General features: G+C 41.1%; 1 protein-coding gene across 4 annotated transcripts in view; it reads left to right on the top strand.

Moving 5' to 3' along the window:
• The window catches only part of PLEKHB2 (pleckstrin homology domain containing B2), a 71,145-nt gene extending 59,607 nt beyond the window's left edge, over window positions 1-11,538 (top strand). For 2 of the 4 annotated variants that reach the window (XM_025857993.2, XM_073889680.1), the window contains 2 exons: window positions 4,073-4,181; window positions 8,815-11,538. In XM_025857993.2, the coding sequence (XP_025713778.1) occupies window positions 4,073-4,181; window positions 8,815-8,951 (246 nt within the window). In that variant the 3' untranslated portion in view covers window positions 8,952-11,538. The remainder of the gene's footprint in view (window positions 1-4,072; window positions 4,182-8,814) is intronic. The other 2 variants (XM_025858002.2, XM_025858009.2) reach the window with 2 other exon arrangements.
• Window positions 11,539-13,150: the final 1,612 nt, after the last annotated feature.

Below are 13,150 nucleotides of genomic sequence, written 5' to 3'. Positions count from 1 at the left end.
TGGCAGTATTCCATAGGGTTTGGACCGATGTGTTTTCGTTCTCATTGATTTCCATGAATTGTTTAAGTTCTTCTTTGATTTCCTGTTTGAGCCAAACATTCTTGAGCAGAGTGGTCTTTAGCTTCCAAGTGTTTGAATTTTTCCCAAATTTTTTCTTGTGATTGAGTTCCAGTTTTAAAGCATTGTGTTCTGAGAATATGCAGGGAATAATCTCAGTCTTGTGGTATTGGTTGAGACCTGATTTGTGACCCAGTATGTAGTCTATTCTGGAGAAAGTTCCATGTGCGCTCGGGAAGAATGAGTATTCTGTTGTTTTAGGGTGGAATGTTCTGTAAATATCTATGAAGTCCATCTGGTCCAGTGTATCTTCAAGGCTCTTGTTTCCTTGTTGATTTTCTGCTTAGATGATCTGTCCATTGCTGAGAGTGGAGTATTGAGGTCTCCTACAATTAACGTATTGTTACCAATATGACTCTTTATTTTTGTTAACAGTTGGCCTATGTAGATGGCTGCTCCCATGTCGGGGGCATAGATATTTACAATTGTTAGATCTTCTTGTTGGATAGACCCTTTAAGAATGATATAGTGTCCTTCTGTGTCTCTAATTACAGACTTTAGTTTAAAATCTAATTTGCCTGATATAAGAATTGCTACCCCAGCTTTCTTTTGAGGTCTGCTGGCATGGAAGATGGCTCTCCATCCCTTCACTTTCAGTCTGGATGTATCTTTCGGTTCAAAATGAGTCTCTTGTAGGCAGCATATGGATGGGTCCTGTCTTTTGATCCAATCTGCAACCCTGTGACGTTTTATGGGAGCATTTAGGCTGTTCACGTTGAGAGTGATTATTGAAAGATATGAATTAATTGTCATCATGTTGCCTGTGAAGACGTTGTTTTTATAGATTGTCCCTGTAAATTTCTGTTGTATATCACTCTTGGGGTCTTTCTCCTTTTATAACCCCCCCCTTAATATTTCTTGCAGGGCCGGCTTAGTGGTCTCATATTCTTTCAATTTCTGCCGGTCTTGGAAGCTCTGCATCTCTCCATCCATTCTAAAGGACAGCCTTGCTGGATAAAGTATTCTTGGTTGCATGTTCTTCTCGTTTAGTACCCTGAATATGTCTTGCCAGGCCTTTCTGGCTTGCCAGGTCTCTGGATAGGTCTGACGTTATTCTGATGTTCCTCCTCTGTATGTAAGGAATCTCTTCCCCCTAACTGCCCTTAAGATGGTTTCCTTGGTTCTAAGATTTGCAAGTTTTACTATTACATGCCAGGGTGTTGGCCTGTTTTCCTTGATCTTGGGAGGGGTCCTCTCTGCCTCTAGGATGGGAATGTTTGTTTCATTCCCCAGATTAGGGAAGTTCTCAGCTACAATTTGCTCAAATATATCTTCTAGTCCTCTCTCTGTCTCTCCACTCCCTCCGGGATTCCAATTATTCTGACGTTGGAACGCTTCATGGTGTCATTTATTTCTTTGACTCTATTTTCATGAATTCTGAGTTGTTTTTCCCTGGCCTCCTCTTTTCCCTTTTTATCTGTTATATTGTCTTCCACTTCGCTTATTCGTTCTTCTGCCTCACTTACCCTAGCTGTTAGATTATCTAGATTGGATTGGATCTCATTGATTGCATTTTTAAGTTCTGCCAATTCAGCTTTCATTTCTGCCCTTAGAGACTGTATGTTGCCATTAATTGATTTCTCCATTCTAGCCATTGTTTTCACAATTGCTAGCCTGAATTCCATCTCCAACATCTTGGTTATATCTGCATCCATTTGTAAATCTGCAGCATAAGTCATAATCTCTGAGTCTTTTCTATTTTGGGGGTTCCTCCTCCTAGTCATTCTGTTGATGGGTGTTTGAGGGAACCTATAGAGTCCAAATTATTGACCAGAACCCAAGCAAGAAGCACCTATTTTCTTGGGACCGTAGGGTTCCCGGCCTCTTGTTTTCCCAGCCTGTCTTCTGGGGGAGGGGCACTCAGGCAACTGAGTTACTGGGCGGAGTTGTCCTGCCCCTCTGTGGTGGGGGATGGGCTCAGCGGGAATCAGGTTTTGGGGCTTTTGTTCTCTGGCGGCTTTCCCTGGCGGCTTTCCGCGTCTCTTCCGCGAGTCAGAGCAGAAGAGACCATTTCCAACCCTCTGCCTCAGAGCAGAGACCGCAGTCTGTTCTCCAGTGAGCTCTCGAGGCCACACTGTCTCTGTTTCTGTCCGTGCTGCTATAACCTGCAGCGGCCTGCGTTGTTAGCCCATCTGCTGCGCTCCCAGTCCTGCCTCCAGGTCAGGGCATGTCTCTGCTCTTTATGCTTCTAAAACCACCAGCCGCTATGGGTTTCCTCCCCAGGGGCTGCCCTAAAGTCCTTTCCCCGCCGCTACTGGCCTGTGAGTCTATGTCCCGTCCCCAGCGTGCGAGGCTGTCGCTCACTGGCGGTGTAGGGTCCCATGGCTAGGCACCCTCCCACTGCCGTTTATTCTCCGATATCTGCCTGTGGAATCAGGGTTCCCTGCTCCGTACCTCAAAACCAACCGCCTGCGATATTCTGTTTGTAGAGATCCATATCTTCTTACATCTCAGGCTGGTTTTGTGGGTGCTCAGAGTGGTCTGGTAGATATCTAGCTCAATTCTGGGGACCAGTTGAAATAGGGTCCCCTACTCCTCCGCCATCTTACCTTCTTTTCAGAGAGAGAGAATCTTAAGCAGGCTCCACACCCTGTGCAGAGCCTGACACAGGGCTTAATCTCACAACCCTGAGATCATGACTGAGCCAAAATCAAGAGTTGGACGTTTAACTGACTGAGCCACCCAGGTGCCCCCAGAAGCTTTTTAGTTTATTGCAGTCCCAATTGTTTATTTTTGTTTTGGTGTCAAATCCAAAATATTGCTAAGACCTATGTCAGGTGGCTTTCCATCTTTGTTTTTCTACTAGAGTTTTTTGGTTTCACGTCTTAATGTTCAAGTCTTTAATCCATTTTGAGTTGATTTTTGTGTATGATGTAAGATAGTGTTTCAGTTTCATTTTGTACACGTGACTGTCCAGTTTTTCAGACACCATTTATTGAAGAGACTGTCCTTTCCCTATAGTGTATTCTTGGCTCCTTTGTCATAAATTATTTAACCATATATGTGTGGGTTTATTTACGGGCTCTTTGTTCCATTGATTTGTGTGTGTTTTTATGCCAGTATCATACTGTTTTGATTACTGTAGCTTTGTCATATAGTTTGAAATTGGTGAGTGTGATGTCTCCTGCTTTGATGGTTTTTCCCTTAACGTTGCTTTGGCTATTGGGTTATTTTGTGATTCCATACAAACTGTAGAATTGTTTGTTCTGTTTCTGGGGGTAAAATACCACTGGAATTCTGATAGGGATTGCATTGAACCTGCAGATTGCTCTGGATAGTATGGACATTTTAACTATTCTTACAGTCCATGAGCATAGAATATTTTTTCCGTTTATTTGTGTTTCCTTCAGTTTTTTTTTTTTTTTTTCCTTCAGTGTCTCATGGCTTTCAGTGTACAGGTCTTTCTCTTCTTTGGTTAAATTTATTCCTAGGTTTTTCTCTTTCTGATATAATTGTAAATGGGATAGTTTTCTTAATTTGTCATTCTGATAGTTATTAGCGTATAGGAACACAACAGTTTTGTATATATTGATTTTGTATCCTGTAACTTTACTGAATTCCTTTTTTTAGTTCTAACAGTTTTTTGGTAGTATTCTTTAGAGTTTTCGAGGTATAATATCATATCATCTGCAAATAGTGACAGTTTTACTATTCCTTCTCAATTACTATTACTATTACTTCTCAACTTATTTGCCTTTCATTTCTTTTTCTCCAGGACTTTGATTATGATGTTGAATAAAAGTGGTAAGAGTGGGCATCTTATTGTCTTGTTCCTGATCTTAGAGGAAAGCTTTTAACTTTTCACCGTTGAATATGATGTCAGCTGTGGGCTTGTCATATATGACCTTTATTAAGTTGAAGTACTTTCCCTCTCCACCCACTTTGTTGAGAATTTTTATTACAAATTGATGCTGAATTTCAGAATTGTATTTCTGATGGGCCTATTTATTTTCAGCAGGCATATGGCTATGGTCCATACAGTGGTGTATACCCACCAGGAACTCAAGTTGTCTATGCTGCGAACGGGCAGGCTTATGCTGTACCCTACCAGTACCCATATGCAGGTAACTCCATTCCTTCCTTTCCTTATTTCTCTTCATTTAGTGGGTAGATGAGTCCTGAAAGATTTGTATTTCTTAGTTTAAGGATAAGTGAGCTATGTTTCTGGTATAGATCTGCTACTGTGTTTAAAATAAAAAGCATGGGTGCCTGGGTGGCTCAGTTGTTAAGCGTCTGCCTTCGGCTCAGGTCATGATCCCAGGGTCCTGGGATTGAGCCCCGCATTGGGCTCCCTGCTCCACGGGAAGCCTGCTTCTCCCTCTCCCACTCCCCCTGCTTGTGTTCCCTTTCTCGCTCTCTGTCAAATAAATAAATAAAAATAAATAAAATAAAAAGCATTATGTATTTTTATACTACCTTAGAAAGTTAGAGTAGGCTTTTAAAAACTTCACTATTGCATCTAGTTTTGTTCCCAAGGAGAGAATTTGTACTTACTGGTATTCACTTATGTTACGGAGCAACCAAACTAAGAGGCCAGATTTAAGGGATAACTTTCTCTTATTTTTCTCTTTTAGTAACGTCCTTCAAAAATTATCACTACTCAGGTGATATGCCCTTTTGCAGGTGAAGTAAAGGCCTGGAAGGTACTTATATTTATTCTGGGCTTGTGATGCACTTTTTCCATTTTTCACCTTACCTGAGAAAGATTGTAGATGTGAGTAACTGGCCTGTGTGGGTAGCATCAAGTCCTGGGTGCAGTTTGGACAGTGGGAGGTCTAAGGTGGACGTGTAGGAAAATGCTGGCTGTGAGGCTGGAGCCTGCAGTCAGGGCAAGGGGGCTGAGAGCCATGTGACTGATGGACTGAAGAGCAAGGGCACATCCAGATGCCGGGAGAGCAGGGGAAGTCAGGCAGGGGCAGGTTGCAGGGGACATGGCATGTCAGATCAACATTTAAGAGAATGAGCTGGTGAATAGCCTAGAAGAAGAGTTTGGAGCTCAGAGAGAGGTAGGAAATTGGAGGGGGTTGTGAGCAAACCTAGTGCAATGTCTGAACACAGAAGCAGTGGAAGGAGAATCTGTTATCAGAAAGGTAAGTGGTCACTGATGCTAATGCCACAGGGAGGCCCAGGGGTCACCAGCCCTGAGTCAAAGTGTTCCTCTATTGGTGGTTACTTTGGTTTCTCATACTTTAGCACCTAATACAAGAGTTTCTCTGCTCATCTGTTCCTGCAGTCTGATGCAGTTCACTCAACTAGCATGGACCATGAGGGATTCTGCTTTCTTGACTTTCTGTCATTTCAAGTTGAAAACCAATAAAATGCTGATGCTAAAAAATGAAGTATTTGTTGGTCCTGTGATCTTAGCACAACTATTTTTGTTTGAATTACCTTTCCCACATAAAATAAATTTTTCATTTTTGCAGTCATATATTACTTTTTACATTTCTTTTCTCATTTAAAAATTTTACATATTTTATCCAGAGTGCTACATAATCTCCATAAATAATTTTTAATGACTTCATATTATCATATTGGGTGGTATATATTATTAGTTGAACGTTCTAGTATTGGCTGTTTACTTTCTTTTTTTTCCTGTTTGCAATTGTAGATATTACTTTAAACATCTAATGATTTTCTTTTTCATTCCTGTTAAATATGTTTTAGAATACATTTTTTATTTGTGTTTATTAAGTTAATATGTAAAGGGGCATAGACATTTATATTTCTTATGATACCATTGAAATTTATAAAAGTTCTCAAACATGCAAAAGTAGGGACAATAGTTTAATGAACTGTCATTTGTCCATTACCAGCTTCAGTTACTACATCATGCCTGATTTTGTTTCACCGCCATCTCCTTATCTCCAGATTGCTTTGAGGGAAATTTGGACTTTATATCATATCATCTGAAAGATGACAATAAATGTTAATACCATTTACCCAGTTGATTCTCAGAACAGTTTACCAGTTTCTAACACCCCTAGGAGTTCATGAAACACTGGTTTCTCAGTTGTCCTGAAAGATTTCCTATTGTTGTTAGCTCTAAAAGTTTTTAGGTCTAAAGTGGATTGTCAGGTGGCTTTCGTTTACTTTTCTCTGATGACTGGTGAAGATAAACATGGTATGATTGTTTATAAATTTGATTTCTTTGCCCATTTATGTTGGAGTTGGTGGTGGGTTTTTAAGCCCTAGCCTAACCAAGCCATGAGAGCCAGCCTCTTTCTAATTCAGCTGCCAGACTTCCAGACTGGGGTAATCTCAGCTGTTTCTTACTGTTCAGAAGAGCTGAAGTTTTGAAAAAGTACTTGTGAAGGGAATTTCTGTAAATCAGATTCTGTCTTTGCTGTTGACTTGCCTCATAGGAAAAGAGATAGATAGCACTCTCAGTGGGCACCCTCAAGATAACTTACTGCAAAGGGCAGAGTCAAGTAGGTCGTCCTTCAGCATTAGCATTGTGACCAGCTAGCAGGGGTACTTGCTCTGGAGGGGCGACTTGGTTTGTGGTCATTCCACAGTAGTGTTGTGCTGATAACCATATAGGAGCTCCTCAGTCAGCTCTTCTAGATACCCCGGTGCTTTGCTAACTTGATGACATACTGCCTTCCATTGTTCATAGACATCCTCATCATGTGTAGAGCAGATTAAAGGCCTTCTCTCTCTCTCTCTCTCTCTTTTTTTTTAAAGATTTTACTTTTAATCTCCACACCCAGTGTGGGGCTTGAAGTAAAGATCCCAAGACCAAGAGTCACATGCTGTACTGACTGAGCCAACGAGGTGCCCCAAAGCCTTCTCTGTAATATGATTGGAGCTAGTGGTCAGTTAGCCAATTTAACAAGTACAAAGGGTGCTGTGTACACACTATAAGTGTTCTGTTTTAATTTACCCACATTAGTGAACAGTTGTTCAACTGTCTTTTGATATAGGCTCTAGGTCTTTGCTTTGAGTTGGCTCCTTTGGTTGGAGTTTTCTGTCTTGTAGAGATTGTACTATGACGCATTATTGCCCTGCAGTTTCCCTTGGCAAGTACAAATGAGAAGGCCAGATTTTGTGATTCTTCTATAATTTACTCAGTTCCTTGCTTTAATAGTAATTTGTAAATGTTATCTGCCTTTATTTGGTCTTCCCTAAAGTATCTAATTTAGTTATCCTGGGGAAATAATATCTGTTTCACATTCACATTTTGACCATTTATGTAGAGCTTAAATTATTAGGTAATTACAATAAGTACAACTTGGAAATGTTCCCAACTGACTTGGGTAAGGACTTCTCTCCTTGGTAGGAGCAGAGGTGAGCACGAGCTGCAGGAGAGGGCTCTCCTGGTCATGTGGTATGGGTGTCCCTTGGTGTGACCTACTGAGGGGAATGCAGATTTAGATCGTCTAAGGGATCTTTTAAAGTCAGCTTACTAGTTTCTACTATCCTACAGTTCATAGTTACAGTTGCCTAATTGAAAACTTTTAACTTTCAAGGCTATGAAAGTAAGTATTACAGTTCACCAATTTTGAGATTTCAACATTGTGTAAAAGTTTGTCGACTTCCAGTGCTGTTACCTGTACTTGATCAGCCCTTAGGTTTATAATGTTCTCATTCTACTCCTCTGTGGCTTTGGGTTTTTTTCTCTCCTATCCTTCTCCGTCTGTTTGAGGCATTAGTGGTTATTGAGTGCACACTTTGTAGCCCAATGCCTGGGTTTGCATGCCCTTAACAGCCTCTAACCCCTGTGTGCCTTACTTTTGCCCATTGGTAAAATGGGGATAATAATAAACTCAATTCACAAGGATATTGTGAGGATTAAGTGAGTCAGTACACGTAAATGCTTGTAGTACTGTAAATGCTTAGAGTAATAAGGACTTATAAATCTTATTTTTCTGTTGGTTTTCATCTACATGTATACATTACTGTTGGATTAGTTTCTAGCTCCCGTAGGACTGAATTGTTAAGGGAACAGCGGGTCAGGGAGGAAAGTTAATGTTATTTATATTTGAGTAATTTTTAAAGCTAATTAGCTGTGAGACAATATAGCTGTGAAGTACAGAAGATGTTCTCTTTGCTTAGTGATACATTTCCAGTTGTAAACTTTAATGATGCAAATTAAATATTAAATGTGTTTAAAGTTTGCTTTTTAGAAGTTTTTCCCTCTAAGTATTTTCCCCCATAAGGATATGATTAAAAATGAAGAGCGAATTGTATTAGCAGATTTAAGGTTTAATTTAAAAATGGTTTCCATGAATATCAAGAAACTAATTAGCTTTCAAATGGGTTTTACACTTTTAGCTTTAGGTACAGATTCTTGGCTCTCGCCTTGTCTGTAGGCTCTCTGTCTCTCCCACAATCTCCCCCATCTACTTGTCATACTAATGAGCATGATGTGGAAGGCAGAAGTGCACATTGGAAGCTGGAGCTTACAGCTTCATTAGGATCCTGCTGTTTGCAGTGGTTGGGGCTTTGGACGTTGGAAGGTTGAGCACCTTGATTTCCTCTTGGTATAGTCTTAGAAACTGTCACCTGAGCCTTTGGTGGAGGAGAGCTGGGGAGCAACCCCTCAGCCACCCCACATACCTCTCCAGAGGAAGACAGCAGGAGGGATGCACATGCAGGGAGATGTGGCCTTTACCATTCTCAGGACACACTCTTTCTGAGAGAATGTTGGACTTAAACTGCTCCTTACGATGTCTGCTTTTTTGCTTCCTTTTTTAGGACTTTATGGACAACAGCCTGTCAACCAAGTCATCATTCGGGAGCGGTATCGAGACAGCGACAGTGATCTGGCACTGGGCATGCTGGCTGGGGCAGCCACGGGCATGGCCTTAGGGTCTCTGTTCTGGGTCTTCTAGAATCCTTCAGATCTGGATGTGCATAGCTTCTGATGCCCTGTGTGCAATACTATAATTTGCAGGGTGTTTTCTGTTGGTGATAAATGTTTTTAATAATAGTTTGAATGGTTCTTTTGAAAGTGGTGACATCATAGTTATAACTAATCCATACACGTACTGTAGAGAAGGCTTCTGATTTCTCTTTATCTAAAACATGACTCTGGGGCACTGGCTCATTCCAGGAGTTTGTTTATAGAACTCTCGGAATACCTTATTTTGAACATACCTGTTTTGAAAGGCATTTTCTTTTCAGTTAGGTGTAGTGTTTAAGGGACAGTTTACTTTAGTGTTATGTTAATAGTATGGTGATGTATGAGTGAGTTATGTGGCAAGGAGAACTGCAGCTTCTTTCTGTTTAATATCAAACTTTCAAGCCTCAGATCAGAACTGGCTGCATGTAACTTCAGGAATTATGAGCTGGTAAGCTCTCAGGAACTTCCCTGAGGCAGTGGGGTTGGTATTCCCACAATCTATGGGGCCAGTGACTGCTCAGGATGATGGGGGAGGGGCAGCCCTCCCTCCCCCTCCTCCCCCTTAAAATGATGCTTCTTCATTTTATTCTTTGTTTTCTTGGTAGTGATACTTGGAAAATATCCCACATTAGGAATTGACTTGAGCCTCAAAGTTTTAGGGCTTTATCCTTTAAAACTTGAAGAAAGCAAAACAGTTACAAGTATGTGGAGATAGGTTTGCTTTATTCAGAGATGTTATGTTTTTAGTGTCTGCTTTGAGTATTTTTATTGCCACCTCAGCCTACTTATAGCTTATTTTTCTACCTGTTGAGAAAGTGCTATTAGAAGAATGGTGAGGAAAATGGAATGAGAGCCATAGTTACAGTGTTACTGTGTTAGGCCTCCAGAGACTGCACTGTGCACAGGATGCTCTTTTCCATTTTTCTGAAGGCTGTTAAAAAGCAGGTGTCCTGTTTTGTGCAGGACTGGGGCACATGGAGCCCTGGTGGTGGCGTAGTGCGGGCTCTTGGACCATGGCTGTGGGGGAGACTCAGGTTAGAGATGGGAAATGAGGCCTAAGGACTTGAATGACTTGTTGTCAAGATATTAGTCAACCTGACCAGGGCGCCAGCTTTGTTTTTATTCCTGACTCAGGTGTCACAGAGAAGCTTAAAACATTTAATTTTGAGCCCCAGCTATGTGTGAAGCTCTGGAAAACCCATAATCCTGCACTTCTATTATTTATGTGAACTTTTAAAGCTTCTAATTAGTCCAGTTTTCTATCCTGCATGCTTTAAAAAATGTACTTCTACCAAGGCAATTTAGCCCAGTAATAGTCCCTGTCCTCGCACTCCATGTGGCCCTGTTTCCACAAAATACGCTCTTAGTGGCACAGAATGTTTTTATTTTCTGTGGCCAGTTACTTACATAGCTCATTTGTTTTACTGGTCAACTGATTCCATCTCTGAGCGGACTTAAATAGATTTCCATATGAAGCCATCTGCTAAGCGACCTTTACTGAATGATTCTGGTGAACCTGCTGCCCTGTAGTCTGTATCTAGCTGAAAGGAGGTGCACTTGACTGTCACCTCTTTGGATATTTGGGATGGTAGAAAATTGCCACATGATGTGTGACAACACTGGTTTTGATGGTTAAAAATGTTGCTTTTATGATTTTATATCCTATATAGTAAGAATGGCTTTGTTGAGATTGTAGTCATTACTAGAGCTGGATGCTTTACTAATAAAATATTAAACAGTTTTAATGTTGCATTGGGGTATTAATTTTGAACTTGGAGTTACTGGAACCACAGACTACTAAGTTATGTCCCTGAAATGCACAGGAAGCAGAGTCCACCCACTGACAGAAGGGGAGGTGTGAATTGAAGCTTGAGCACATGCACCCTGTTGGCCCACCCGATTGGGCAGACATAGTTGAGTCTGGAAATTCACTGTTGCCAGTGACTTGATGCTGATATGAAATGCATAGTAGTTATAAAGATGGGCTGAGATACTTCATTTCCCTGGTCCAACTTCCAAAGATGTTAACTCTGTGATCACCTCAATTTAGGTAATCCTAAATCAACAAGTTAGATGAGGTGGAAGGAACTTGTTCAGGTGTGAGTAAGCGTTTCGCTTTCATATGTACTTCTGTATAATGTACCTGGAAGAAGTTGGCCACTGACATCGCACACATGCCAATCCGGTTGTTCTTTTAATTCCTGGAGTGCACTTCAGGGTCATAGTAAAGAGAAGGGAGAGACCAGTGGCTGTGTTTCAGATGATCATCCTGAAACAGGCCAGGCCAGGCCCCAAGACCTGGATCATAAGGAGACGTTCCTATGTTTGAGACAAATGTCCCAACTTTATTTTCTACATAAGTTACAATCCTGTTTCATTTTTCTTTCTCCTTCCCAAGTTTATGTAGACACAGGCTTGGAATGCAGGTCCATTTTTTCCCCCTAGAATTGATCTATTTTCTGATTGCTTCCCTGTCTCTCATATTCTCTTGTGTCCACAGAACCTGTTTTTCCCTATATATGCAAATTGTATGTTTATAAGTGAAAATGTTAATACATTAAATGATTAACCATAAAGCGTGTTTCATTGTGGCTTTTATTTTTTTTTAATTTATTTAAACTAAAAATTAAAACACAGCTTACCCCATTTCTCCCACCACCCACCCCCCACTTTGGCAACACCAATCTTTTTTTTTCGGTTATTTTACAGTAATATACTGTCAGCTATTTCTGCTGCATCATGGGCAATAAGAATGGCACTGAGAATGCCCTAAATGCTGGGGAATGCGTTACCACATCAGAATACAATGACTCATTAAAGTCTTGCAGTAACTGTAAGGCAGGTATCATCCAGGCTATACTGGATGAAACTGAGGCTCAGAAGTTAAATACTTGTCTCAGGAGCACACAGGTAGTAAGTGAAATGGGTTTGTATCTGATACTAAAGCACATTCTTTCTCTCTGCTGCGCGCATATAAATAAGGTATTTCCACACGAACATAAGAATGGCATGTGCAGTAATTCTAAGAATTAGAAAACTGACGGTATCATCATCCTCAACCAGATCCACTTGGCAGTGTGGGTTCAGTAACTTCTCCAATATTTTGGGGTGCATGATTTTGTGTTTTTTGTTTTTAAAAACAATTTTCTTTAGATCCTGAATTACCTTGGTTTCCTCTGGACTAGTTTTTCTGTTTACCTCACCTATTGCAGACTTTGATTAAATGGTCATACATGGTTGCATGTTATAAAGATGAAGAATCTCATACCAGAAGCCCTGGGTCTCTTGGTTTCACCTCTTTAGAGAAGAATCCTCCAGAATTTTGCCTGGAGACAATTTCTGGATGTGGAGGAGGGTAGACACTCCATACAGACCACAGCCCTTCCCCTTTCCAGCCTGACTTTGTCCCCATCTACTGCCAGGCTGACCCCTGCTACTTCCAGCTCTTTTTAAAACTTTTTTTTTTTTTTTAATAGGCTATACGTATACATAGCTCCAGAATTTTTTAAAAAAATGAGAGATTCAGTAAGGGGTTTTCCCACCTGCCCATTTCCTACTCTCTCTTTGCTTAACCACGACCACTACTGGTTTATCCTTCATGAGATCCTTCATGCATGTATAAGCTAGTACAAAGATATTTTTCTCCCCTTTTTACATAAAGGGTGGTGTATACACCCATGGTACTCAGACTTTTTAGACTCAGGATCCTTTTATGCTGTTAAATTTTTAGAGGCCTCCAAAGAGCTTTTTATTTTTAAAAAGATTTTAATTATTTGAGAGAGAGCGAGTGAGTGAGAGAGCAGGAGCAGAGGCAGAGGCAGACTTCCCACGTGACAGGGAGCCTGATGGGAGTGGGGTGGGGTCTGATCCAGGGACCCCAGGATCATGACCTGAGCCAAAGGCAGATGCTTAACCGGCTGAGCCACCCAGGCGCCCCACAAAGAGCTTTTTATTTTTATGTTTTTAAAGATTTTATTTTTTTGTTAGAGAACAAGTGGTGGAGAGGGGCAGAGTGAGGGAGAGAGAGAGAAGCCGACTCCCTGCTGAGCAGGAAGCCTGAGGTGGGGCTTGATCCCAGGACCCAGAGATCATGACCTGAGCTGAAGGCAGATGGCAGAAGCTAGATGCTTAACCAACTGAGTCACCCAGGTGCCCCACCCCCCAAAAGACCTTTTTAAATGTGAGTTA

The sequence above is a fragment of the Callorhinus ursinus genome, unplaced genomic scaffold (genome assembly GCF_003265705.2).
Source record: "Callorhinus ursinus isolate GAN/ISIS: 27379988/994484 unplaced genomic scaffold, GSC_fseal_2.0 scaffold114, whole genome shotgun sequence".
Taxonomy (NCBI): Eukaryota; Metazoa; Chordata; class Mammalia; order Carnivora; family Otariidae; genus Callorhinus; species Callorhinus ursinus.
Note: the sequence above shows the minus strand (reverse complement) of the source record. Positions and strands in the feature narration are given on the sequence as shown.